Raw genomic sequence first — 25,694 nt, forward strand, 5'->3', positions numbered from 1 at the left:
GAACGGAACCGTGTTGGAAGATGGGGTGTTTGCAGATGTGATTGATCTCGAGTTGAGGCGAGGTTTCACGGTTTCCAGTCTAACGACAGGTGCCCTGATATAGGGACGAGAATTGGGGTGCAGGCTCACGGAAGTGAGAGAAGTCCGTGGGAAGAGGGAGGCAGAGATTATAGCTGCCCGTCGGCGAACCGAGGAAGACCACGGATTCCCAGCCAGCCCCCCCGGGAGCTGGGACCGAAGCGATGAGGACCAATACCCAGAGCGTCACACAGCCCTGCGGTCCTGCCCAAAGCCTTCACCTCGAACTCCTGGCCTCCCGAAGGCTGGGGGGAGAAGACACCCCCATTGTGTTTAGCCCACGCCTGCCAGGGGTCATAGCTAAATCCTGCAGGTGAAGAAACACACGCCCTACGGGGCAGATCAAAGCCGGGGCCCCCTTGGGGTTCTGAGTTCCAGTTCTTGCTGCCGTCGGGGGATGGTCTTGGGGTGGACGATGGTCTGGCCACACTGGGACAGCTCCGGGCAATCCGATCCCCATTGCCGCACGGAGGAGGAGTTCCCCGTGGTGCCACAACGCCCGTGCGGTACGTCTTTGCTGTGGGCAGAGAATCACTAAATCCTCTGGTTCACCGAAGAGCTGCTCTTGGCCTTGGAGGGAGCCTGGCTTTTCCAGGGTTCGACCCGGGAGGCTTCGGCGTGATCGTGGAGCGAGAGAGAGAGGGACTCTTCGTTCCGTTGGAGCCGTCCCCCGAATGCTAGGTTTTCATCTTTCCCTGGGACGTAGTCTCCCGTGACTCTGAACTGGTTCCTTCAAAGACAGTCCCCCACCCCGTCACCCAGGTCTCCTGCTTCTGGTGAGAAGGGGCAGCTGGTGCCTCGGACGAGAACGCCCAGGAAACTGCCCGCTCCGGGCCGACGGACGGGGTCTGAGCGTGTCTGGAGGCGACCCCGGTGCTGAGACACAATGTTGCGTTGACCACCGGGCGTCTGAAATGCCTACTGCATGAAGGACGATGCCGCCAGCCGTCCCCATGGGGGCGTGTCCGAGTCACTGTGTCCTCCCACCTCGAGGACACTGTGCGGTCAGCACGGCGGGCGTTCCGCCTCGAGTCAGGGGACGTCTCGGTGGCTGGGGGACGAGGAGCAGACCCCGTGGAAGAAAGAAACACCTGTGGAGCTTGGTTTTCTCTGGTGGGTCTGTTTCTTGTTTTCTTTAGTTTTGCGCCGAACGCAGGGTTGAAAAGCACGCACAGAGGAGAGGTCAACATGTCGCCCGAAGCGTCTCCACAAAGTTCACGGGCTGGCCCTGGCCGATTGGCTCAGTGGTAGAGCGTCGGCCTGGCGTGCAGAAGTCCCGGGTTCGATTCCCGGCCAGGGCACACAGGAGAAGCGCCCATCTGCTTCTCCACCCCTCCCCCTCTCCTTCCTCTCTGTCTCTCTCTTCCCCTCCCGCAGCCGAGGCTCCATTGGAGCAAAGTTGGTCCAGGCGCTGAGGATGGCTCTGTGGCCTCTGCCCCAGGCACTGGAGTGGCTCTGGTCACAACAGAGGGACGCCCTGGAGGGTCAGAGCATCGCCCCCTGGTGGGCAGAGCGTCGCCCCCTGGTGGGCGTGCCGGGTGGATCCCGGTCGGGCGCATGCGGGAGTCTGTCTGACTGTCTCTCCCCGTTTCCAGCTTCAGAAAAATACAAAAAAACAAAAAAAAACAAACAAGTTCACGGGCTGCATCCCTCCCACAGGTCTGGAACGGGAGCTGCGTGGCTGGGCGCTCGGACCCTGTCCTTGGCACAGTCGGAGGGGCTGCCTGCTGTCCGTTCATCCGTCCACTCTCACCCCCCCCCAACGCCCGTTATGCTCCCCGATCCTCCTTGTCACACAGACAGAAGGGGAAGACCCCGCAGCACGGCTTCAGCCAGAAGTGGTCGCGGTTCAGCCCGGGCTGCAGCTGGAACTCCACGGGGAGGACGGTCCTCCTGTGCTCGGCCAGGGCCGCGGCCACCCGGGCCAGGACCGCGTCGTACCGGGGCTCCGTGCCGCGGCCGAGCGGGGTGGACTCCGACGGGTCCCGGGAGAGGTCGAAGAGCAGGGGAGGGTCGTGGTGCGTGACCAGGGGCCCCGTGCACGGGCAGTACACCGTCTCGTAGCAGGCCCCCGCGCCCGGAGGCTGGAACACGGGTGTCACGTAGTGAACCTTCCACACGGAGTCACCTGCGGGGAAAATGAGGCGTCAGACACATCCAGCCTCCGGGCCACCAGCCTGATCTTCTTCTGCTTTTATTTTTATGTATTTATTTATTGTATTTTTCTGAAGTTGGAAACGGGGAGGCAGTCAGACAGACTCCCGCATGCGCCCAACCGGGGTCCACCCGGCATGCCCACCAGGGGGCGATGCTCTGTCCCTCCGGGGTGTCGCTCTGTTGCAACCAGAGCCATTCTAGCGCCTGAGGCAGAGGCCACAGAGCCATCCTCAGCACCCAGGCCATCTTTGCTCCAATGGAGCCTTGGCTGCGGGAGGGGAAGAAAGAGACAGAGGAAGGAGAGGGAGAGGGGTGGAGAAGCAGATGGGCGCTTCTCCTGTGTGCCCTGGCCGGGAATCGAACCCGGGACTCCTGCACGCCAGGCTGACGCTCTACCACTGAGCCAACCGGCCGGGGCCTATTTTTTATTTTTTGAGTGATTTCTGGTCTTCCTCTTTGCCCATGACTAAACTTAAATATCAATCATTCTTGGCAATATTACCGGCACATCTGAATCCGCTAGTATAACATCAGCCCCTAGCTGGTTAGAGCAGTTGCCTAGAGCATTCTTCTGATGCACCAAGGTTGTGGGTTCAATCCCCGATCAGGGCATGTACAGGAATCAACCAATGAATGCATCGATAAGTGGAACAACAAATCCACGTTTCTCTCTTTATTCCTCTGTCTCTAAAGTCAATAAATAAATCATATATATATATATATATATTAAAAAGAATCCCCTTGTATAACTAACATTACACATCGTTTCCAGGAGTGATTAGTCCTGTTTCTCAAAATGGATTTTTTTTTTTTTTACAGAGACAGAGCGAGAGTCAGAGAGAGGGAGAGATAGGGACAGATGGACAGAAACGGAGAGAGATTAGTCATCAGTCATTAGTTTTTTGTTGCAACACCTTAGTTGTTCATTGATTGCTTTCTCATATGTGTCTTGACCGTGGGGCTACAGCAGACCGAGTGACCCCTTGCTCGAGCCAGCGACCTTGGGTCCAAGCTGGTGAGCTTTGCTCAAACCAGATGAGCCTGTGCCCAAGCTGGTGACCTCGGAGTCTTGAACCTGGGTCCTCCGCATTCCAGTCCGACGCTCTATCCACTGTGCCACCGCCTGGTCAGGCAACATGGATATTTCTTAACATCTTCTTCCTGTCATTCTATAGGAGAGCAATCCTTAGAAACTTTCCAAGGAGGCCCTGTCTGGTTTGCTCAGTGGCTAGAGCACTGGCCTGGCGTGAGGACGTCCCGGGTTCGATCCCCGGTCAGGGCACACAGGAGAAGCGCCCATCTGCTTCTCCTCCCCTCCCCCTCTCCCCCTTCTCTTCTTCTTCACCTCCCGCAGCCATGGCCCTGTTGGTCTGAGCGTCGGCCCCAGATGGGGATTGAAAGTCTTTTCACTGTTAACCCTAGACGAAAAGGACTAGACTAGGAGACAAAAAGAAAAGAAATAAGAGAAAACATGGAGCTGGAGAAAAGTGACCCTACTCTGGGCACTTCCAAGGCGCCAGGACCGGCATACTCACTGTTCCTCGGACGCCAACGCAGAGCATGCAGCTGTGCAGAGCAGTAATGAAACAGGAACTCGTGCTCCGAGCGCTGGACCTCGCCCCGCAGCAGGGGCAGCAGGTTTCGGCCATCGATCACCCTGCAGACAGAGAAGCAAGATGAGATGAGGGGACATCTGCCCCCCATCTCTTTCAATCAGCAGACTGATTGAAAGACGGTCGGTTCATCCCGTGACATTCCCTGTGCCCAGAGAACAGGATGCTGAGTAGGTAGGAACACCCGTGCTTGCTCTCGGAGAGAGATACAATCAATAAATTAATTTTTTTTTTTTTTAAAAAAAGTAAGCTTTCACAGTGAAATAATACAATTGAGACATTCGTCGAAACACAATCTATCTTGGCCCTGGCCGGTTGGCTCAGTGGTAGAGCGTCGGCCTGGCGTGCAGGAGTCATGGGTTCAATTCCCGGCCAGGGCAAACAGGAGAAGTACCCATCTGCTTCTCCCCCTCTCCTTCCTCTCTGTCTCTCTCTTCCCCTCCTGCAGCCGAGGCTCCATTGGAGCAAAGATGGCCCAGGTGCTGAGGATGGCTCCGTGGCCTCTGCCTCAGGTGCTAGAATGACTCTGGTTGTAACAGAGCAATGCCCCAGATGGGCAGAGCATCGCCCCCTGGTGGGCATGCCGGGTGGATCTGGTCGGGTGCATGTGGGAGTCTGACTGCCTCCCGGTTTTCAACTTCAGAAAAATACAAAAAAAAAAAAAACCACCAACAAAAACACAACCTATCTAATGAGCTCTGTGCCCATGACCACAGGCACTCTCGAAATCTCCATCAGAATCCCACTCACAGCTTTATGACGACCTGAGAAAGAGTTGTAATGAGAACTCCAAAAAAATAGACACTTTTTTTCTTATGCTTGAAAAGGTATTTTTTACTTTCTATTAAAGAACAATAGTCACAAAGCCTACCGCATGGTAGAAAACAGAATAAGCCCCCCGCATAATTTCTGAAATGGTCGTAAAAGAAGTAAATCGGTCTTTGTTCACCCAGTAAAATCGTTTGTTTTTTCATCGGTGATCTTTCCAAAAAACTACTGCAGTGAGTAGGTGAGCTAATCAAGGTCATGAAGTCAAGATCAACAGTTGAAAAAAAAAAAAAATCAATTGTATCCCTCTAATTTAGCAAGGAACAGCTGGATGTTACTTTTTTTTACGTGTCATTTTATGACAACATTGAGAAACAGAAACCATCAAAAGACACCTTTTTTTATTTTAATGTTAAACGTTTGTGTGTTAAAAGGCACAGAACACCTGAGAAGAGGCATACCTGGGTAAACATGGTCACAGATTGGAACACTCAGAATCGTTAAGATGTCAGTCTTGAACAAATTGATGCACCCATTCAATACAATCTCAATTTTTAAAGAATCCCTGAAAAATATGGCCTTTTGTACATTGAGAACTTTATTCTAAAAATTTTAAAGGAAAACAAGAAACTAAAATAGCCTAAAAAGATTTGGGGGGAAAAGAAAAAAGAAAGAAAATAGTTTTCACACTCACACTACATGATTCAAAATTTTACTATCATGTGACAGTCATCAAAATAGTGTGGCATTCACATAAGGACAGGTACATGAATCAATGGAACAGGGGGACTCTAGAACTAGATCAATGCATAGCTTGTCAATTGATTTTTAACCAATGCCCAACCTAACTCAGTACAAGAAGTCTTTCAATAAATAGCACTAGAAAGATTTGATATCTACATGCAAGAAAAATAAATCTCATCCCATACCTCACACCATATATACAGTTCAACTCAACATCAACTATAAAGCTCAATGTAACACTTGAAACAAGATCTAAAAGAAAATGTAGAAGGAAACCTTTGTACTTGAGAGAGCATAAAAATGACAATCTATAAAAGACAATGTGACAAATTGCCATTATCAAAATCAAAATGTTCTGCTTTTCAAATGACAATGTACAAAAATGGAAAGACCAGCCACAAAGTGGAAGAAAATGTTAGCAGAACACATAACGGATAAAGACATTATAACCAGAATATGTAAAGAGCTCTGACAATTCAACAATAAAAAAATACCCAATTCAAACACGTGGGCTCAAGATTTGAACAGACTCTTGACACAGAAGAGATACAGATATGGAATGAGTGCCCACAGCGGTGTTCAACATCGTTATTCACTAGGAAAACACAAATTAATACCTAGTGAGATTCCCAGCCACACTTGAAAAGGGTAAAATTTAAAAAGGCTGACCGTTTTAAGTGTTGTCAAGGATGTGGAGTAACTGAAACTGTCATTTATTTGCTGGTGGTCAGGCCAAATGATGCAGGCCCTTTGGAAATCAACTTTACACTTTCTCATAAAGTTTAAGATAGGTAGGTTGATAGATAGATAAATAGACAGATGGATAGATAGATGGATGAATAAAAGGAATGATGGATGGATGCATGCATGAGAGATAGATGATAGATAGATAGATAGATAGATAGATAGATAGACAAATGAATGAATGATGGATGGATGATAGATAGATAGATAGATAGATAGAACATGATAGATAGATAGATAGATAGATAGATAGATAGATAGATAGATAGATAGATGAAAGGATGGATGGATGGATGGATAGATGATGGATAGATGATGATGATTGATAGAACATGATAGATAGATAGATAGATAGATAGATAGATAGATAGACAAATGAATGAATGATGGATGGATGATAGATAGATAGAACATGATAGATAGATAGATAGATAGATAGATAGATAGATAGATAGATAGATAGATAGATAGATGATAGATAGATAGATGATAGATAGAACATGATAGATAGATGATAGATAGATAGAACATGATAGATAGATAAATAGAACATAGATAGATAGATAGATAGATAGATAGATAGATAGATAGATAGATAGATGAAAGGATGGATGGATGGATGGATAGATGATGGATAGATGATGATGATTGATAGATAGATAGATAGATAGATAGATAGATAGATAGATAGATAGATGAAAGAAAGGATGGATGGATGGATAGATGATGGATAGATGATGATGATGATAGATAGATAGATAGATAGATGATAGATAGATAGACTACCTATATTCTTATCTTGAAACCTTCTTGTCTTCCTCTTCCTCCCAAAGCAAAACTGCAGCCTGCTGTCTGAATAATGATCAATGCATCTAGCCATACACACAGGTGAACGTTTACCTGGGCACTGGGCGGGAATTGTACCTGTTAGGACAGGGTTTCCCTCCATTGACCAGAACCTTCTCAAGACAAAGGAAAAAAAAAAAAAAAAACAAACAAGGTCTGGGCACCAATTCGATGGCCTCACCGGTCCTCAGGGACAGTTCCTCCTGTCAGAGCTGCCACAGTTGGTAGGACGTCCATCAAGCTTGTAGGCTCATCAATCACCCTTCCAGCCGGCAGCTTTCCGGGCCATCGGATGAGTCCAGGGACGCGGATCCCGCCGTCCCACCCGGCCATGCCTTTTCCCCCTGCGAGGCAAAGCAATGACCTGTCAGTTCCAACAGTCACTGCGAGAAGACTCTTCAAAAATGTAAAGCAACAGCACCAACAACGTCTCGTCTCTGCTCATTGCCCGGCAAGGGCAGAGAGAGCCCTGATAAGGTCAGCTGGACACATCCCTGCAGTGAAGTTTGGTGGGGGGAGAAGGGGCTGCTGATAGTTTCTTAGTCAAAGGTACTTTCTCAATGAAGACTTTATGTAAAATACCTTATTCTATCATTGTTTCTGCTCTATATTTCTCCATCCTTTTCCGATCAACATTTTTTTTAATTTTATAACTTTTTTATTTTATTTTATTTATTCATTTTAGAGAGGAGAGAGAGAGAGAGAGAGAGAGAGAGAGAGAGAGAGAGAAGAGAGAGACAGGGGGGAGGAGCTGGAAGCATCAACTCCCATATGTGCCTTGACCAGGCAAGCCCAGGGTTTCAAACTGGCGACCTCAGCATTTCCAGGTCGACGCTTTATCCACTGTGCCACCACAGGTCAGGCCAACATTTCTGAATTACTTCCTTCCTTCAGACCTATGACATAATTTACTTATTCATTTTTTTTTACATGCCTCTTTTCATGACAATATAAATTTCTCTAAGGTAGAAAAAAGTTTTTGAGAGAGAGAGAGAGACAGAGAGAGAAAGAGAGAGAGGAGAGAATTAAGAAGCATCAACTCAAAGTTCTGGCACTTTACTTGCTCATCAATTGCTTTCTCATATGTGCCCTGACTGGGTGGGTAGCCAGTGACCCCTTGCACAAGCCAGCGACCTTGGGCTCAAGCCAGTGACCTTTGGGCTCAAGCCAGTGACCTTGAGGTTACGTTGATGATCCCATGCTCAAGCCCATGGCCCCAGGCTCAACCCAGCAACACTGTGGTCAAGCTGGTGACCCCACATTCAAGCTAGCAACCCTGTGGTCAAGTTGGCAACCTCACACTCAAGCTGGAAGCCCCTTGTTCAAGCTGGTGAGCGCAAACTCAAGCCAGCGACCTTGGGCTCAAGCCAGTGAGTGACCTTTGAGCTCAAGCCAGTGACCTTTGGGCTCAAGCCAGCGACCTTGAGATTATGTTGATGATCCCATGCTCAAACCCATGGCCTCAGGCTCAACCCAGCAACCCTGTGGTCAAGCTGGTGACCCCACATTCAAGCTAGCAACCCTGTGGTCAAGTTGGCAACCTCACACTCAAGCTGGCAACCCCTTGTTCAAACTGGTGAGCACACATGCAAGCCAGCGACCTGAGGCTCAAGTCAGAGACCTTTGAGCTCAAGCCAGTGACCTCTGGGCTCAAGCCAGCGACCTTGAGGTTACGTTGATGATCCCGTGCTCAAGCCCATGGCCACAGGCTCATCCTGGCAACCCTGTGCTCAAGCTGGTGAGCCCACACTCAAGCTAGCAAGCTCTCGTTCAAGCTGGTGAGCCCACACTCAAGCTAGCAAGCTCTCGTTCAAGCTGGTGAGCCCACACTCAAGCTGTTGAGCCCACACTCAAGCCAGTGACCTCTCGTTCAAGCTGGTGAACCCACACTCAAGCCAGCGACCTCAGCTTCAAACCAGAGACCTCAGCATCCCAAGGCGATGCTCTGTCCACCGTGCCCTCACCGGTCACAAAGGTGGGCATGTTTTGTCTGTTTTGTTGACTGCTTGAATTTAGCATGCTGGAAAAGTCATCGAATGGGATAGTATGGATAGGCGCCCATTTATTTGTCCAAATCCGGGCTTTACGGAGAAGGAATTCCAGAAGTGAACATTGCACACCCAGGATGACCAGCACAAACATCACAATTTAAGGGGCTTTTATTATCTCCTTCACGGATGAGAAGGAGAGAGAGTGTTAGGAAGGTGGCCTCCCAAGGTGATCTGACCACACATTCCTAACTGGGTAGACTCCAGTTGACTTCTCACACCGGAGGCAAAGAACTCCTTGAGTGAAAAGTTGTAAACCAGCCTTGTTATTTTGTCCTTGTGCATCTAGGTTAGCACACCTTAGAAGGACGAGAAGAAACGCCCCTCAGAGGGCCTGCTCACCCTCAAGAGACCCGATATTCTTGGAAATTATCCTATAATCCCATCCCCAGCTCGCTTGCTGTAACTGGCCTTCCTCTCAAATATAGAGCAGAAATCTTTGAAATCTTGCTCCCTGGTGTCGGTCATCGGTTTGGGTCAAAGAAACTCTTTATTTTAAGATCTTATTTATTTATTTTAGAGAGGAAACAGAGAGAGAGAGAGAGAGAGAGAGAAGGGGGAGGAGTAGGAAACATCAACTCCCATATGTGCCTTGATCGGGCAAGCCCGGGGTTTCGAATCGGTGACCTCAGTGTTTCCAGGTCAACGCTTTATCCACTGTGCCACCACAGGTCGGGTCAAATAAACTCTTACAAAGAAAAATCTGCAGCCTGACCAGGCAGTGGCACAGTGGGTAGAGTGTCAGACTGGGATGCAGAGGACCCCGGTTTGAGACCCTGAGGTTGCCAGCTTGAGCGCGGGCTCATCTGGTTTGAGTGTGGGCTCACCAGCGTGGACCCAAGGTCACTGGCTTGAGCAAGGGGTCACTCAGTTTGCTGAAAGCCCGCGGTCAAGGCACATAGGAGAAAGCAATCAATGAACAGCTAAGGTGTCGCAACAAAAAACTGATGATTGATGCTTCTCATCTCTCTCCGTTCCTGTCTGTCTGTCCTTATCTATCCCTCTCTCTGACTCTCTGTCTCTGAAGAAAGAAAGAAAGAAAGAAAGAAAGAAAGAAAGAAAGAAAGAAAGAAAGAAAGAAAGAAAGAAAATGAGAGAGAGAGAAAGAAGAGTTCCAAAATGCCCTGGACTTGTCTCCTTCCTATCATCCCTGTCTGCCTCCTTATTTTTCATTCCCTTCATCCTTTATTTTTACAAAGAGAGACAGACAGGAGGAGAGATGAAAAGAATCAACTCTTTGTTGCAGCACTTTAGTTGACCAGGGGGGCACCAGCTGAGCCAGTGACCCCATGCTCAAGCCAGCGGCCTTGGGCTCAAGCCAGTGACCTTGGGCTCAAGCCAGTGACCTTTGGACTCAAGCCAGTGACTTTCGGACTCAAGCCAGTGACCATGGGGTCACGTCTGTAGCCCCCCTCGCTCAAGCCGGTGACCCCGCGCTCAAGCTGATGAGCCTGGATTCAAGCCGGTGACCCCCGGGGTTTTGAACCAGGGACCTCAGCGACCCAAGTCAGCACTCTATCCACTGCACCACCCACACTGGTCAGGTCTCTGTTCTCTTATCGATCTCACCAACGATTAGACACTCAACTCATCCCGGGACTCACTTGAGTCATCATCTGCTCGTGTTCATACTTTTTAATCTCTCGGGATTAACAGAACAGGCTGATGCCTATAGGGTTTCCCAGAAACGTGGGTGATTTAAGGTCAATATCCTTGGATGTCAGCCCTACACTTTAACTTTTTCCCCCGAGCGCCCATTGACATCATCTCGCTGAGTGCTTCGTGGTAGTCCGTGCCACGGATTTTTATGACAACGGGCACAAGAGGACCCCCCCCCCGACACTCACAAGGACACCCTCACCCCCGGGGGACGGTCATTCCTCCTCACCTTTGTAAATCCCGTTCCATCCGCCCAGCTGAAGTTGGCCCAGCCTGGCTTCCAAGTGCCCGCCGTGGTCCGACGTCAGGTAGACAAAGGTATGGTTCCTCAGCCCCAGGTTGTCAATGGCGTCGAGAAGTTTGCCTGAAACGAGAAAGAGACGGACCCGTGACACTCACGATTTCCAGGTACCCGGGACGGCCCTGGTACCTGGCGTGTCCCTCGGGGAGTCTTGGCAACAACCCGTGTTGGCTGAAAGGCGTCCCATCGTGCTAACATGTTAAAAACAAACATCTCGGCCCTGGCCGGTTGGCTCAGTGGTAGAGCGTCGGCCTGACGTGCAAAAGTCCCGGGTTCGATTCCCAGCCAGGGCACACAGGAGAAGCACCCATCTGCTTCTCCACCCCCCCCCTCTCCTTCTTCTCTGTCTCTCTCTTCCCCTCCTGCAGCCAAGGCTCCATTGGAGCAAAGATGGCCCGGGCGCTGGGGATGGCTCCTTGGCCTCTGCCCCAGGCACTGTAGTGGCTCTGGTCGTGGCAGAGCGACACCCCGGAGGGGCAGAGCATCGCCCCCTGGTGGGCAGAGCGTCGCCCCTTGGTGGGCATGCCAGGTGGATCCCGGTCGGGCGCATGCGGGAGTCTGTCTGACTGTCTCTCCCCGTTTCCAGCTTCAGAAAAAAAACAAAAAAACAAAAAAAAACAAACATCTCACGGGACGTGCTCTCTGCAAAGAATATCCTTGTTTCTGTCAACACACCTGGAAGGCGTCGTCGAAGGGGGGACCACAGGTCAGACTCCCTAACACGGATTTGTGGCGTCCTGGTTCAGGGCACCTGCCCCACGTCATTAAAGAGGCATTTCAATGCTTTAAATCAGTGGTCTCCAACCTTTTTTGGGGCCACAGACCGGTTTAATGTCAGAAAATATTTTCACGGACCTGGCTTTTAGGGTGGGACGGATAAATGTATCACGTGACCGAGACCAGCGTCCAGAGTGAGTCTTAGACGGATGTAACAGAGGGAATCTGGTCATTTTTTAAAACATAAAACATCGTTCAGACTTCAATATAAATAAAACAGAAATAACGTAAGTTATTTATTCTTTCTCTGTGGACCGGTACCAAATGGCCCACGGACCGGATTAATGTCAGAAAATATTTTCACGGACCTGGCTTTTAGGGTGGGACGGATAAATGTATCGCGTGACCGAGACCAGCGTCCAGAGTGAGTCTTAGATGGATGTAACAGAGGGACTGTGGTCATTTTTTAAAAATAAAACATCGTTCAGACTTAAATATACATATAAATAAAATGGAAATAATGTAAGTTATTTATTCTTTCTCTGCAGACCGGTACCAAATGGCCCACGGACCGGTTTAATGTCAGAAAATATTTTCACGGACCGGCCTTTAGGGTGGGACCGATAAATGTATCATGTGACCGAGACAAGCGTCCAGAGTGAGTCTTAGATGGATGTAACAGAGGGAATCTGGTCATTTTTTAAAAATAAAACATCGTTCAGACTTAAATAGAAATAAAACGGAAATAAGGTAAGTTATTTATTCTTTCTCTGCGGACCGGTACCAAATGGCCCACAGACTGGTACCAGTCTGCTGCCCAGGGGTTGGGGATCACTGCTTTAAATGATTTTTTAAAATCATTTCCCTATTCCAAGGACGGTGAGTCCACACCGTTCTCATGGTTTGATTCCGGAAGCGTCTGAACTATATCTCATGCTGACATCCTATGTGGGGAAAACAGTCTGGCTGAAGTCTGTGTCCCCCCAATCCGGGCTCATTAGTATACAGATCATGAGCACATCAGGAATACACCCTCCTTCTGTGGTGTTGGCTTATCGGGGCTCAGGTGTCTGACTCACCAACCCCCAAATTCAGATCTCAGCACCTGGCTGGCCCGAAATAAGGGTGGATGTGCTGTTCGACCTAAGACCATGGTGATGTGATTTGACGTTGGACTTCACACAAAAAGTCCAACCTAGGACCAGCCGATGGGGAGAGAAGAGAACACTATTTTTACGTCCCCTCTGCCCGCTGTGCTTACGAGTCATGTCATCTATGTCAAGGACCCACCGTTCCCTGTGAGAACAGTCTCGCTTGGTCCTCAGAGGGCCGCACCCCAAAGCCTTCTTCAAAGGGCGGCCGGGGAACGGTTACCGGGCGTCCCGAGCGATCGAAGCACGGAGGTTCCGCCGACGACGCTGGTTCCGGCCACTTACCCACCAAGAAGTCCATCTCCTGCACGTTGTCGCCGTATAAGCCGTGCCCACTGGTGCCCAGGAAGTCCTCTGTCGTGGGGAGAGGCGTGTGGACGTGAAGGAAAGAGTAAAACAGGAGGAACGGTTCTTCACGGTGCCTGCGAAGACAGCGACCACATCACCTTTGAGCGAGCGTGTTTTCCGAATGGGCACCACATGGCTCCTTCGACACGCAGAACCAGTTCCCTCTGGGGTCCTCCTCCACGACCCACGAGAGCGGACACAGGAAGAAGCAGCCCCTTCCAGAGACTATTCTACCCGGAGCTGATCCCCCAGGACCCTCCGGCGTCTGGACTGGGTCCCCAAATTTTGCAGTGTCGTCACCGTGCTTCCTCTCAGGTGTCAGGACATGAGCAGGACATCCTGCACTCACAGGTGACAACCGAGTGACAACCCCAAGCCAGCTCTGCGTGGCTCACTGTCAACAGCTCAGGCTCGAGTCATGCCACACGCCACGCAAGAGACGGCATCACCACTGAGGTTTATTAGAAACATCGAGCCTGACCAGGTGGTGGCACAGTGGATAGAGCGTCGGACTGGGACGCGTAGGACCCAGGTTCAACACCCCGAGGTCGCCAGGTTTGAGCAAAAGCTCACCAGCTTGGACCGAAGGTCACTCGCTCTGCTGTAGCCCCACAGTCAAGGCACCTATGAGAAAGCAATCAATGAACAACTATGGTGCCGCAACGAAGAATTGATGTCTCTCATCTCTCTCCCTTCCTGTCTGTCTGCCCCTATCTGTCCCTCTTTCTGTCTCTGGCACAAAAAACAAACAAACAAACATCGACACACTCACAGCACACAGGCCAGCAGGGGCAGAAATGTCTAGAATCAGTCCGTCCACATGCCTTTGATTCCCGTGTGAGGGCGCAGGGGACGAGGTCGACCCCCTTCAAGGTCTAAAAATCTGTCCGCAGGGAAGGCGGGTGCCCAGCTAACCCGGGCAGCACAGAATCCAGTTCCCATCTTGCGGAGAGTTTAGCTCTCTCTGACGTGACATCAAAGAGCAAAGAATGGGAGAAAAATAAACCAAAAAAGAAACAACAACAGAAAGAAAAAAAAACAGAGAGAGAGAGAGTGTGTGTGTGTCACAGTTTATTGATTTGAATGGTGTTCCTCACAGAGGGAACCCCCAGAATTTAAAATTTTTACCCTTAGTTGTAGCTAATAGACTCGGTAACGGACGTTTCTACTTCTGGTCTTAACTGACTGGTGTACGGATCGAGACACGAAAAAACAGTTGTTTCAGCAAAGGAGAGCCACTAACCAGACCTACCCGGGCTGTGGGAGGTCAGTAAGCAGTTAGCCCTTTGTCGGGACAGCTGATTGCTGTCTGTGAATCAGCCTCCCAGACTCTGACCGCAGAACACTGAACAGCTATGACCCTTCCTCTCACAGAGTCCTGATTCCAGGAGGAATTTACCGTTTTTCCCCTGAACTCCAAACCGCCTTGCCTTCTGTTATCTCCTCCTTCTAAATCAGGGGTCCCCAAACTACAGCCCGTGGGCCACATGCGGCCCCCTGAGGCCATTTATCCGGCCCCTGCTGCACTTCCGGAAGGGGTACCTTTTTCATTGGTGGTCAGTGAGAGACGCAAAGCATGGCATCGCTCACATACAGTACTACTTCCGGTGATGTGGGATGCATGCCTCACGGCTCCGGAAGCACGTCACATCACTTGTTACATCTAGCAGTGACAAATATGGAACCGGACATTGACCAGCTCATTAGCCAAAAGCAGGCCCATAGTTCCCATTGAAATACTGGTCAGTTTGTTGATTTAAATTTACTTGTTCTTTACTTTAAATATTGTATTTGTTCCTGTTTTGTTTTTTTTACTTTAAAATAAGATATGTGCAGTGTGCATAGGGATTTGTTCATAGTTTTTTTTATAGTCTGGCCCTCCAATGGTCTGAGGGACAGTGAACTGGCCCCTGGGTAAAAAGTTTGGGGACCCCTGTTCTAAATAAAGCCGGCTCGAGAGGGGTTGTTCTGGTGGATTTTGGGGTTCGTGACAGGCAGCGGGACCCCGGATGTGCTCGACTGTGAATGTAGCGGTCTTTGGAGATAGAATGACTTAAGAAGAAGAGGTGGGACCGGGGTAGGGTCAGCTCAGAATCCGATAACTGGTGGCGGGCTTCCACACAGGAAACAGGCTCTTGGGGGCCTCGCAGACACCCTCAGGGGGAAGGCGCGTTTGGAGAAGACACCGGCACAAGTTAGAGAGATGCGGCCACAAGCCAAAAAGCAGCGGAGGTTTCTGGAAATAACCGGAAGCTGAGAGGGGCAGGAAGGACCCACCCCTGGAGCCAGGGATGCACCCAGAAGTCGCAACAGAGCTAAAACGAAAGTCCTATTCTCCTTGACACCTTCCTGTGGCTCAATAGTCCCAGACAAGTATCACACAGACACACACACACACACATACACAGATACACACCTTGATTTGGATGTCTGCTGTCTAGAATGAGAATGAATACATCCTGTTCTGTGACATTATTTTTTTTCTATATTTCCAAAGTGAGAAGCGGGGAGGCAGTCAGACAGACTCCCGCATGCGCCCAACCAGGATCCACCCGACATGCCCACCAGGGGGCGATGCTCTGCCCCTCTGGGGCGTCGCTCTGTTGCAACCGGAGCCATTCTAGCGCCTGAGGCAGAGGCCATGGAGCCATCCTCAGTTTCCGGGCCAACTTTGTTCCAATGGAGCCTTGGCTGCGGGAGGGGAAGAGAGAGACAGAGAGGAAGGAGAGGGGGAGGGGTGGAGAAGCAGATGGGCGCTTCTCCTGTGTGCCCTGGCCGGGAATCGAACCCGGGACTCCTGCATGCCAGGCCGATGCTCTGCCACTGAGCCAACTGGCCAGAGCCCCTGTACATTTTTAAGGTCACTCCTGGGAAACTCACAGACGTGCCACTGAGGAACGAGATCACCTGTTTATACGTAAAAGCTGTGCTAATGTTCCCTCGGTCGGAGTTTCTGGAACTCTCTGCACCTTGGAAAGAACAGCAGGGGGAAGGGGGGAGTTCATTTGCCCAATAGCTACAGATTGGCACCTACAACAGCCTAAACCTCGGCCATCTCTACCTACGCCATGGCGTGAGGACAACGGTAGCTATCTGGTCACACAAGATCCTTGCATTAAAAGCTATGGTGCATATATATATATCATATATATATCATATAATGTATTATATATATTTAATATAATATATTATATGTATAGCCCTGGCCGGTTGGCTCAGTGGTAGAGCGTCGGCCTGGCGTGCGGGGGGACCCGGGTTCGATTCCCGGCCAGGGCACACAGAAGAAGCGCCCATTTGCTTCTCCACCCCCCCCTTCCTCTCTGTCTCTCTCTTCCCCTCCCGCAGCCAAGGCTCCATTGGAGCAAAGATGGCCCGGGCGCTGGGGATGGCTCCTTGGCCTCTGCCCCAGGCGCTAGAGTGGCTCTGGTCGCGGCAGAGCAACGCCCCGGAAGGGCAGAGCATCGCCCCCTGGTGGGCAGAGCGTCGCCCCTGGTGGGCGTGCCGGGTGGATCCCAGTCGGGCGCATGCGGGAGTCTGTCTGACTGTCTCTCCCCCATTTCCAGCTTCAGAAAAGTACAAAAAAAAAAAAAGAATATATTATATGTATAATAAATATAAATATATTATATATATAATATGTAATATATAATATATTAAATAAATATTATATATAATATATAATATGATATATTTTATATATTATATAATATATTAAATAATATATATCATATATATTTAATATACTATATTATATATATAATAAATATAAATATATTATATATAATATATTATATATACAGTATATAATATATATAATATATTAAATAAATATTATATATAATATATTTATTAAATAATATCCACAATATATATATTATATATGGACACACACACACTGGAATACTACGCAGCCTTAAAAAAGAATGAACCATGGTCATCTATGACAGCACGGCTGGACCCCGGGGACATTACGCTGACCAACACTAGTCAGACAGAGAACAACAAGGAGCATGCCATTTCTCTTTTATGTGGAATCTAGAAAACAAAATAAACCCAATTGGAACAGACTCACAGACACAGGCAACAGACGGACGGTCACCAGAGGGCAGGGAGTGTGGGGGTCCGGGTGACCAAGAAGAAGGGACTGAGAGGCACAGGTGGGCAGTCACAGCACAGTCACAGGACGTCACATCCAGCACAGGGGACAGAGTCAGTCCTACGGTCATCACTGCGCGTGGGGCCAGGCGGACCCTGGACATATCAGCAAGATTGCCTCTTCAGCTCCAACCACTATACCGTACGCCCGCAATTCCTATCATATTAAATGTCAACTGTCACGGAAGGGCGAGAAAAGGACCTCGATGTTTGAAACCGAAATAAATAAAGAACAGGTTTTTTTTTATATCCTTAGTCAATTCTACAGAATAGTCGAAAACAGGGAGTTTTCCTCACACCATCTTTAGCCTGGCAGGTCTGATGCTGGGACCACGTGGCTTCCAGATTCTTTGAAAGACATTTATTTTTTTCTCTTATGGCTTCACATCTGTGACCTGCATGCCTGCTCACTCTCCCCCCTTCTTTGTGCTGTTCCCCACGTTTGCAGACTCAGGTGCTGTGGCCCTAGAGTCTAGACTTACACCTGTGGAGCTATATTGTGTTTTCACCACCTGCTTGAAGGCATTCTCAGCGCCGGATGGGAAGTCAGGCTGGAAGTCCAGCCAGCACGATGGACCAAGACAAAGCCATCGTCCGTGTTGGAAAAAGAAACAAAGATGAGCCTGACCTGTGGTGGCGCAGTGGATAAAGCGTCGACCTGGAAATGCTGAGGTCGCTGGTTCGAAGCCCTGGGCTTGCCTGGTCAAGGCACATAGGGGAGTTGATGCTTCCAGCTCCTCCCTCTGTCTCTCTCTCTCTCTGTCTCTCTCTCCTCTCTCTCCCTCTCTCTCTCTCTGTCTCTCCCTCTCCTCTCTAAAATGAATAAATAAAAAGAAAGATGAGCGCTCACAGCCTGTTTCTGTGAGACGCCCCAACGACGCAATGTGGGTCCCTCGGAAACTTCCTAGTGACTGCGTCCTCGGAGCACTGAGCTTTGCACCGATTCCAATCAATTCTTGTACGTCGTCAACTCAGTAATAAGCCCTCTGGAGCTCATTTTTCCGGGAGGACTGTTTCCCTCGCAGAGAGACAAGGGGGTGGCCGGCTGTGGCTGTTGTCTGCTTCCCTGGCAAATATATCTCTTCTTCTAAGTGGGTACGCCTCGGAAATACATCGGCGACACTTTAGAGTTTCGTTCAACTGGGGAGTCTGCCTGCTTCGTTCCACCAAATGTGAATCTCATGGCCAGCGGAGAGATTGCAGCTCCGATCACAGGGTCTCAAAAAAGATCACCACCTCCTGGCCCTGGCTGGTGGCTCAGTGGATAGAGAGTCGTCCTGGCATATGGATGTCCTGGGTTCAATTCCTGGTCAGGGCACACAGGAGAAGCGTACATCTGCTTCTCTCCCCTTTCTCTCTTTCCTCCCCTCCTGCAGCCAGTAGCTTAATTGGCTCGAGCAGCATCCCTGGCCATTGACGATAGCTACATTGGAGCACAGGTGCTACATTAGTCTCAGGTGCTAAAAATAGCCCAATACTCGAGCATCAGCCCCAGATAAGGGGTTTCCCAGTGGATCCCGTTCAGGGCGCATGTCAGAGTCTGTCTCTCCATCTCCCCTCCTCTCACCTTAAGAAAAAATACCACTTTGTCAGGCACCATCGGAAGGTGCCTCTAAAACATGTGACCTCATTGTCTGTCCCCAGTGACGAGTATTCCAGGGCTCAAGTCAACATGGCTCGAGCAAACACATCTAATTTTTTAAAGATACTCATCCTCTTATTGTGATAAGGAGGGAGAGAGGGAAGAAAGAAGGGAAAGAAGAAATAAATGAAAGAAGGAAGGAGGGAAGAGAGGAAGAAGGGAGAGAGAGAGGAAGAGAGGGAGGGAGGGAGAGAGGAAGGAAGAAAAAGAAGGAAGGAAGGAGGGAAGGAGGAGGAGAGAGGGAGGAAAGGAGGGAGGAAGGAAGGAAGGAAGGAAGGAAGGAAGGAAGGGAGGGAGGAAGAAGGGAGAGAAGGAGGGAGAAAGGAAGAAAAAGAAGGAAGAAATGAGGGAAAGAAGAGGAGAGAGGGAGGAAAGGAGTAAGGAAGGAAGGAAGAAAGGAAAGAAAGGAGGGAGGAAGAACATGAGGGAGGGAAGGAGGAAGGAAGAAAAAGAAGGAAGGAAGGTGGGAGGGAGGTGGGAGGGAGGGAGGAAAGAAAGGAAGGAAGAGGGGAGGGGGGAGAGAGGGAAGGAAGGAAGGAGGGAGGGAGGAAGGAAGAAACTAGGGAAGGAGGGAAGAGGGAGGGAGGAAGGAAGGAACTAGGGAAGGAGGGAAGAGGGAGGGAGGGAGGGAGGGAGGGAGGGAGGGAGGGAGGGAGGAAGGAAGGAAGGAAGAGGGGAGGGAGGGAGAGAGGGAAGGAAGGAAGGAGGGAGGGAGGAAGGAAGGAACTAGGGAAGGAGGGAAGAGGGAGGGAGGGAGGGAGGAAGGAAGGAAGGAAGGAAGGAAGGAAGGAGGAAGGAAGGAAGGAAGGAAGGAAGGAAGGAAGGAAGGAAGGAAGGAAGGAAGGAAGGGAGAAGGAATGGAGGAAGAAATGGTGATTACCTGTCTAGAAAGGAGACGGCCTCCTTCAGCATGGTGGCCCCCGCCCGGCCTGCGTCCCCGGGCTGCTGGGTGATGTCGTGCTGCCGCATGAGGAGGCAGTCCCAGTACAGGGACGAGGCGAAGCTGGTGTACCAGAAGTAGCCCAGGAGGAAGACCAGGAAGGCCAGGAAGAGGACGAGGACCCAGGGGACGCGGACCAGGCGGCCCAGGTTGCCCACCGCGATGGCCAGCGCAGCCACGGCCACCATCTGCAGGCAGAAGAACATCCCGGCCCCGACGGCGAGCTCGGCCTGGCGCGAGGGGTCCGGCCAGCAGCGGTCGTACAGGGTGTAGGGCATGCCGTAGAAGTAGTCGAACCCGTAGGCATCGGGGTGGTGGCAGTGGTCACTCTGGGAGAAGCAGTTCAAACCCTGGTGCCATTTGCCTGTCACGAGAGACACACGCCAATCACACACGGTATGCTCACGTACGTGTCAGAAACGCCATGTGATCTTTTTTTTCCCCCTTTTTTTCAGAACGCTCGTGGAAGGCACAAAGATGGAGTAAGCAATGTTCTTTCCCTTCGAGGTCAACGGGCAGCACGAACTGACCATTGCCTCCTCGGTGGGCAGGGTGGCATCTTGCCAATCGGGTCATGAGGGAAGAGGCTGGATGTAACATCAAGGGAGGAAAAGGCCATGGTGAGTTTCCGGCAAGTGTGTGAGCCGGCCAGTTTGTCACTGACAGAGAGGACAGGTCACAGCAGCAGCTAGAGATGCAGAAGAGCGCAGAGGACAGACAGACAGACAGGTAGGTAAGTAAGTAGACAGGTATTAGGCAGTGAGGGATGTGTCATAGAAGGGGGTGGGTGATTGGGGAATGAATTGATGGATTGATAGATAGATAGATAGGCAGGCAGAGAGAGACACAAAGAAAGATAATATGTAGGTTACATAGATGTGTGGTGGGTGGATGGATGGATGGATGGATGCTTGGATGGAGAGGTTGATAGATGGGTGTTATAGCCACAAAGATTGATACATGATAGGGAAAAGATTGATGCATGATGAATACAGGTGTAGATGATGTGTGGATGGATGGATGATAGATAGATAGCTCAATGCATAAATGATAGAGAAATAGATAAATAGATGATAGATGGATAGATAGATGATAGAATGATAGAGAGAGACACACACACACAGAAAGATAATATGTAGGTACATAGATGTGTGGTGGGTGGATGGATGGATGCTTGGATGGAGAGGTTGATAGACAGACAGGTGTAAGTTACAGCCACAAACATTGATACATGATAGGGAAAATATTGATACATGATGAATACAGGTGTAGATGATGTGTGAATGGATGGATGATAGATAGATAGCTCAATGCATAAATGGTAGAGAAATAGATAGATAAATAGATGATAGATGGATAGATAGATGATAGAATGATAGAGAGAGACACACACACAGAAAGATAATATGTAGGTTACATAGATGTGTGGTGGGTGGATGGATGGATGGATGGATGGATGGATGGATGGATGCTTGGATGGAGAGGTTGATAGATGGGTGTAAGTTACAGCCACAAAGATTGATACATGATAGGGAAAAGATTGATACATGATGAATACAGGTGTAGATGATGTGTGAATGGATGGATGATAGATAGATAGCTCAATGCATAAACGATAGAGAAATAGATAAATAGATGATAGATGGATAGATAGATGATAGAATGATAGAGAGAGAGAGAGAGAAAGATAATATGTAGGTACATAGACAGTTTGTGGATGGATGGATGGATGGATGGATGGATGGATGGGTGGATGGTGCATGGATGAAGAGGTTGATAGACAAACAGGTGTAAGTTATAGCCACAAACATAGATAAGTGATAGGGAAAGGATTGATACACGATGAATACAGATGTAGATGATGTGTGGATGAATGGATGATAGATAGATAGCTCAATGCATAAATAATAGAGAAATAGATAAATAGATGATAGATGGATAGATAGATGATAGAATGATAGAGAGAGAGAGAGAGAGAGAGAGAGAAAGATAATATGTAGGTACATAGATGTTTTGTGGATGGATGGATGGATGGATGGATGGAGAGGTTGATAGACAGACAGGTGTAAGTTATAGCCACAAACATAGATAAGTGATAGGGAAAGGATTGATACATGATGAATACAGATGTAGATGATAGATAGATGGATGGATGGATGGATGAATAGATGATAGATAGATAGATACATAGATAATAGATTGATCAATGCATAAATGATAAATAGACAAATAGATGATGGATGGATGGATGGATAGATAGATGATAGATAGGTAGATACATAGATAGATGATAGATGATAGATAGATAGATAGATAGCTCAATGCATAAATGAAGAAATAGATAAATAGATGATAGATAGATAGATAGATAATAGATCGATCAATGCATAAATGATAAATAGATAAATAGATGGATGGATGGATGGATGGGTAGATGATAGATAGATAGATAGATAGATAGCTCAATGCATAAATGAAGAAATAGATGATGGATGGATGGATAGATAGATAGAAAGATAGATGATAGATAGATGATAGATCAATCAATGCATAAATGATAAATAGATAAATGGATGGATGGATGGATGGATGGGTAGATGATAGATAGATAGATAGATAGATAGATAGCTCAATGCATAAATGAAGAAATAGATGATGGATGGATGGATAGATAGATAGAAAGATAGATGATAGATAGATGATAGATCAATCAATGCATAAATGATAGAGAAATAGATGATAGAGGGATGGATACATAGATAGATACATAGATAGATAGATACATAGATAGATACATAGATACATAGATAGATACATAGATAGATGATAGATCGATCAATGCATAAATGATAGAGAAATAGAGAAATAGATGATAGAGGGATGGATACATAGATAGATAGATAGATAGATAGATAGATAGATAGATAGATGATAGATAGATAGAAAGATAGATGATAGATGATAGATCAATCAATGTATAAATGATGGAGAAATAGACAGATAGATAGATGATGGATACATAGATTGATAGATGATAGATACATCGATGAATGCATAGATGATAGGTAGAGAAACAGCTATATAGATACATAGCTATATAAATAGAGAGGAAAAGGTAGGTATAGAAGAATGCTGGAAGTCAGACCCAGCATGGACAGATGGACGGATGGATACGTGGACGGACAGAAATCCCAGGGTCTGATGCTGAAGCTCGCTGAACTAGTAGATTCCGTCAGAGAAACACGCCACAGCCTGGACGGTGAACCCACGGGCCCGTCACGCGGGCATAGAGAATGGCCCCGTGTGTGGCTGTGACACGTTCACGGCTCCCTGCCCGCCGTCGGGACCGCATCAACCACGCATCAATAACGCATGCGCGGACACCTGCTCCGTGCCGTTCTCCATCGGGCTCCCTTCATCCGGGTCGAATCGGATACAAAAAGGGGAGGGGCTTCAAAAAGAGCACGGGGTGGTCCTGCCGTGTCCTCTCACACAGGGACAGTCGTAGGGTCAACCCCACAAAGGGCCATCAGGAGGGTACGCCCGTCCCCTGGGGCAGGGAGGACAGGGTCTTCCCTGCGGTCCGTTTGAGTGGATGGAAGAATGAGAATAAGTCAGGGTACGTAACTGATCAGGACCGTGATTTCTATTCAGTCACGCTGGCTTTAAACCCTCTGAGGCGTCGCTCAGCTTTGCAAAGAAGCCAGCTCGTGGCCTACGAGACCAGGGAGACGGGGTTTATGACACGGCCGGAGACCGTGGTCATGGCTAGTCAGGGGCACCGCGGGGTTTTCTGCTGTGACTTCATCCTCATGAGCGACGGGACTGGACAAAGGGCTGGTATGGACGCTTCCTGACCAAGGGGCGCAATGTCCTTCATCTGGGTCTGGGCGCTGGCCGGAGGGTGCGGCTGTGTCCAGTAGAACCCAGACCTGACCCTGCCTGCCCGCACTGCTCAAGACGCCCAGCCCATCTCGCCCGTCCTTGGGAAGGACCCGTGACATGCCCTCCATGGTGGCTAGTGGGTGGTCAGCGGGCGTCCACCGTCTGCCAAGGAGGATGTGGACATCGGGCAGCCTTGCAACCCTTATCTTGGAGAGCGTCTTTGCACGAGACGCTTGAGGAAGACGTGGGAGAGACATCCAGAAAGAGCAGGGGCTTCAGTGGGATGGATCGATCCCCCTGTCTATCTAACCATCCCTTCTCCCACTCATCCGTCCTTCTGTGACATGGCCCTCACTGTCTAATACCTACCTACCCAGTAACCTACCTACCTGCCAAACCACGCTCACACCTTAGCTATGCAGATAGAACAAGGGCGGGCAGCAGTAGTTTAGGAAGGATTCTATGTAAGTACATGCATGCGTGTGCGTGTGCGTGTGTAAACAGGGCATCGTCACAGCGCGTCCCCACTGAGCAAAGCGCAACAATGACCGAGCCAGAGGTCATCGGCAGGACGTCCGTGCCGGCTCCCTTACCGATAATCCCCGTCCGGTAGCCCTGCTTCTTGACGATGGCCGCGAAGGTCGTCTCGTTGAGAGGGAGTCCGGAGCGCGCGCTCAGGGTGTTGATGATGCGGTCCGTTCCGCTGGAAACCATCCCTGCACAGTCACGTAAGGAAGCAAGAGAAACCGTGAAGAGCCCTGCATGCCGGCGGGTGACAGGGAGAGAGTTCTGGAGGACACGGAGCTGGGGAGGTGGACAGATGATGGACCAGGGACAACAACAACAAGAAATCATCCTGCCTGACCTGTGGTGGTGCCGTGGATAAAGCCTCGACCTGGAAATGCTGAGGTCGCCGGTTCGAAACCCTGGGCTTGCCTGGTCAAGGCACATATGGGAGTTGATGCTTCCAGCTCCTCCCCCCCTTCTCTCTCTATCTCTCCTCGTTCTCTCTCTCTCTCTCTCTCTCTCCTTCTCCTCTCTAAAATGAATAAATAAAAAATTAAAAAAAGAAATCATCCTTTGGGGGAAGAAATGACTGTATTCTTCGCTCCATAAGATGCACTTTTTTTCCCCCAAAGTTGGAGGGGGAAATGCCCGTGCCAGTTCTTAAGGAGCAAAGAATATGGTATGTCCTCCTAAGACAAAACTCAGGCTGGTCCGTGACGCAACACCCCTTTACACGGCTGTGGGCAGACCCACGCGTGACACAGTGAGTGCCCCCCCCGCAAACGCCACCCAGGAGAACTCTGCGCATGTGACACGGGGGCGTCCCTTCCATAGACAAATGGCTGGCCCCCCGACTTGGAAAATCTACATGTCAGAAGAGGGAGAAGTCAAACAATAAAAAAAGTCTCGTCAACGTGTCAAACTCTTCTGTTTCTGTAAAGCAGGGGTCGAGAACCTATGGCTCGCAAGCCAGATGTGCCTCCTTTGATGGCTGCCTCTGGCTCGCAGACAAATCTTTCGTAAAAAAATAATAAAGTTAAAAATATAAAACCAGATGTGGCTCTTTTGATGGCTGCCTCTGGCTCGCAGACGAATCTTTCATAAAAAAAAATAATAATAATGTTAAAAATAGAAAACATTCTCCTGGATTACAATCCATTCATTTCCTACCGCCCATGTTCATGGTGGCGGGTGGCTGGAGCCAATCACAGCTGTCCTCCGGGACAACACCAAATTTTTATTGGATAATGCGTCACGTCCATGGGTCGTTGTATGCCTCTCACGGAATTACATTTTAAAATAGGTGGCATTCATGGCTCTCTCAGTCAAAAAGTTTCCTGTCCCCTGTGCTAAATATATGTGTGTGTGTGTGTGTGTGTGTGTGTGTGTTT

General features: G+C 49.1%; 1 protein-coding gene across 1 annotated transcript in view; it reads right to left on the reverse strand.

The window, feature by feature from the left end:
• Positions 1–1,847: 1,847 nt before the first annotated feature.
• LOC136317876 (arylsulfatase F-like) overlaps positions 1,848–25,694 on the reverse strand; it is a 71,494-nt gene continuing 47,647 nt past the window's right edge. Inside the window, exons 5-11 of the mRNA XM_066250580.1 lie at positions 24,390–24,512; positions 19,852–20,275; positions 13,112–13,248; positions 10,887–11,021; positions 7,132–7,294; positions 3,771–3,892; positions 1,848–2,206 (exon numbers count right to left, since the gene is read on the reverse strand). Of these exons, the coding sequence (XP_066106677.1) occupies positions 1,848–2,206; positions 3,771–3,892; positions 7,132–7,294; positions 10,887–11,021; positions 13,112–13,248; positions 19,852–20,275; positions 24,390–24,512 (1,463 nt within the window). The remainder of the gene's footprint in view (positions 2,207–3,770; positions 3,893–7,131; positions 7,295–10,886; positions 11,022–13,111; positions 13,249–19,851; positions 20,276–24,389; positions 24,513–25,694) is intronic.

Source organism: Saccopteryx bilineata, chromosome X (assembly GCF_036850765.1).
Source record: "Saccopteryx bilineata isolate mSacBil1 chromosome X, mSacBil1_pri_phased_curated, whole genome shotgun sequence".
Classification (NCBI taxonomy): Eukaryota; Metazoa; Chordata; class Mammalia; order Chiroptera; family Emballonuridae; genus Saccopteryx; species Saccopteryx bilineata.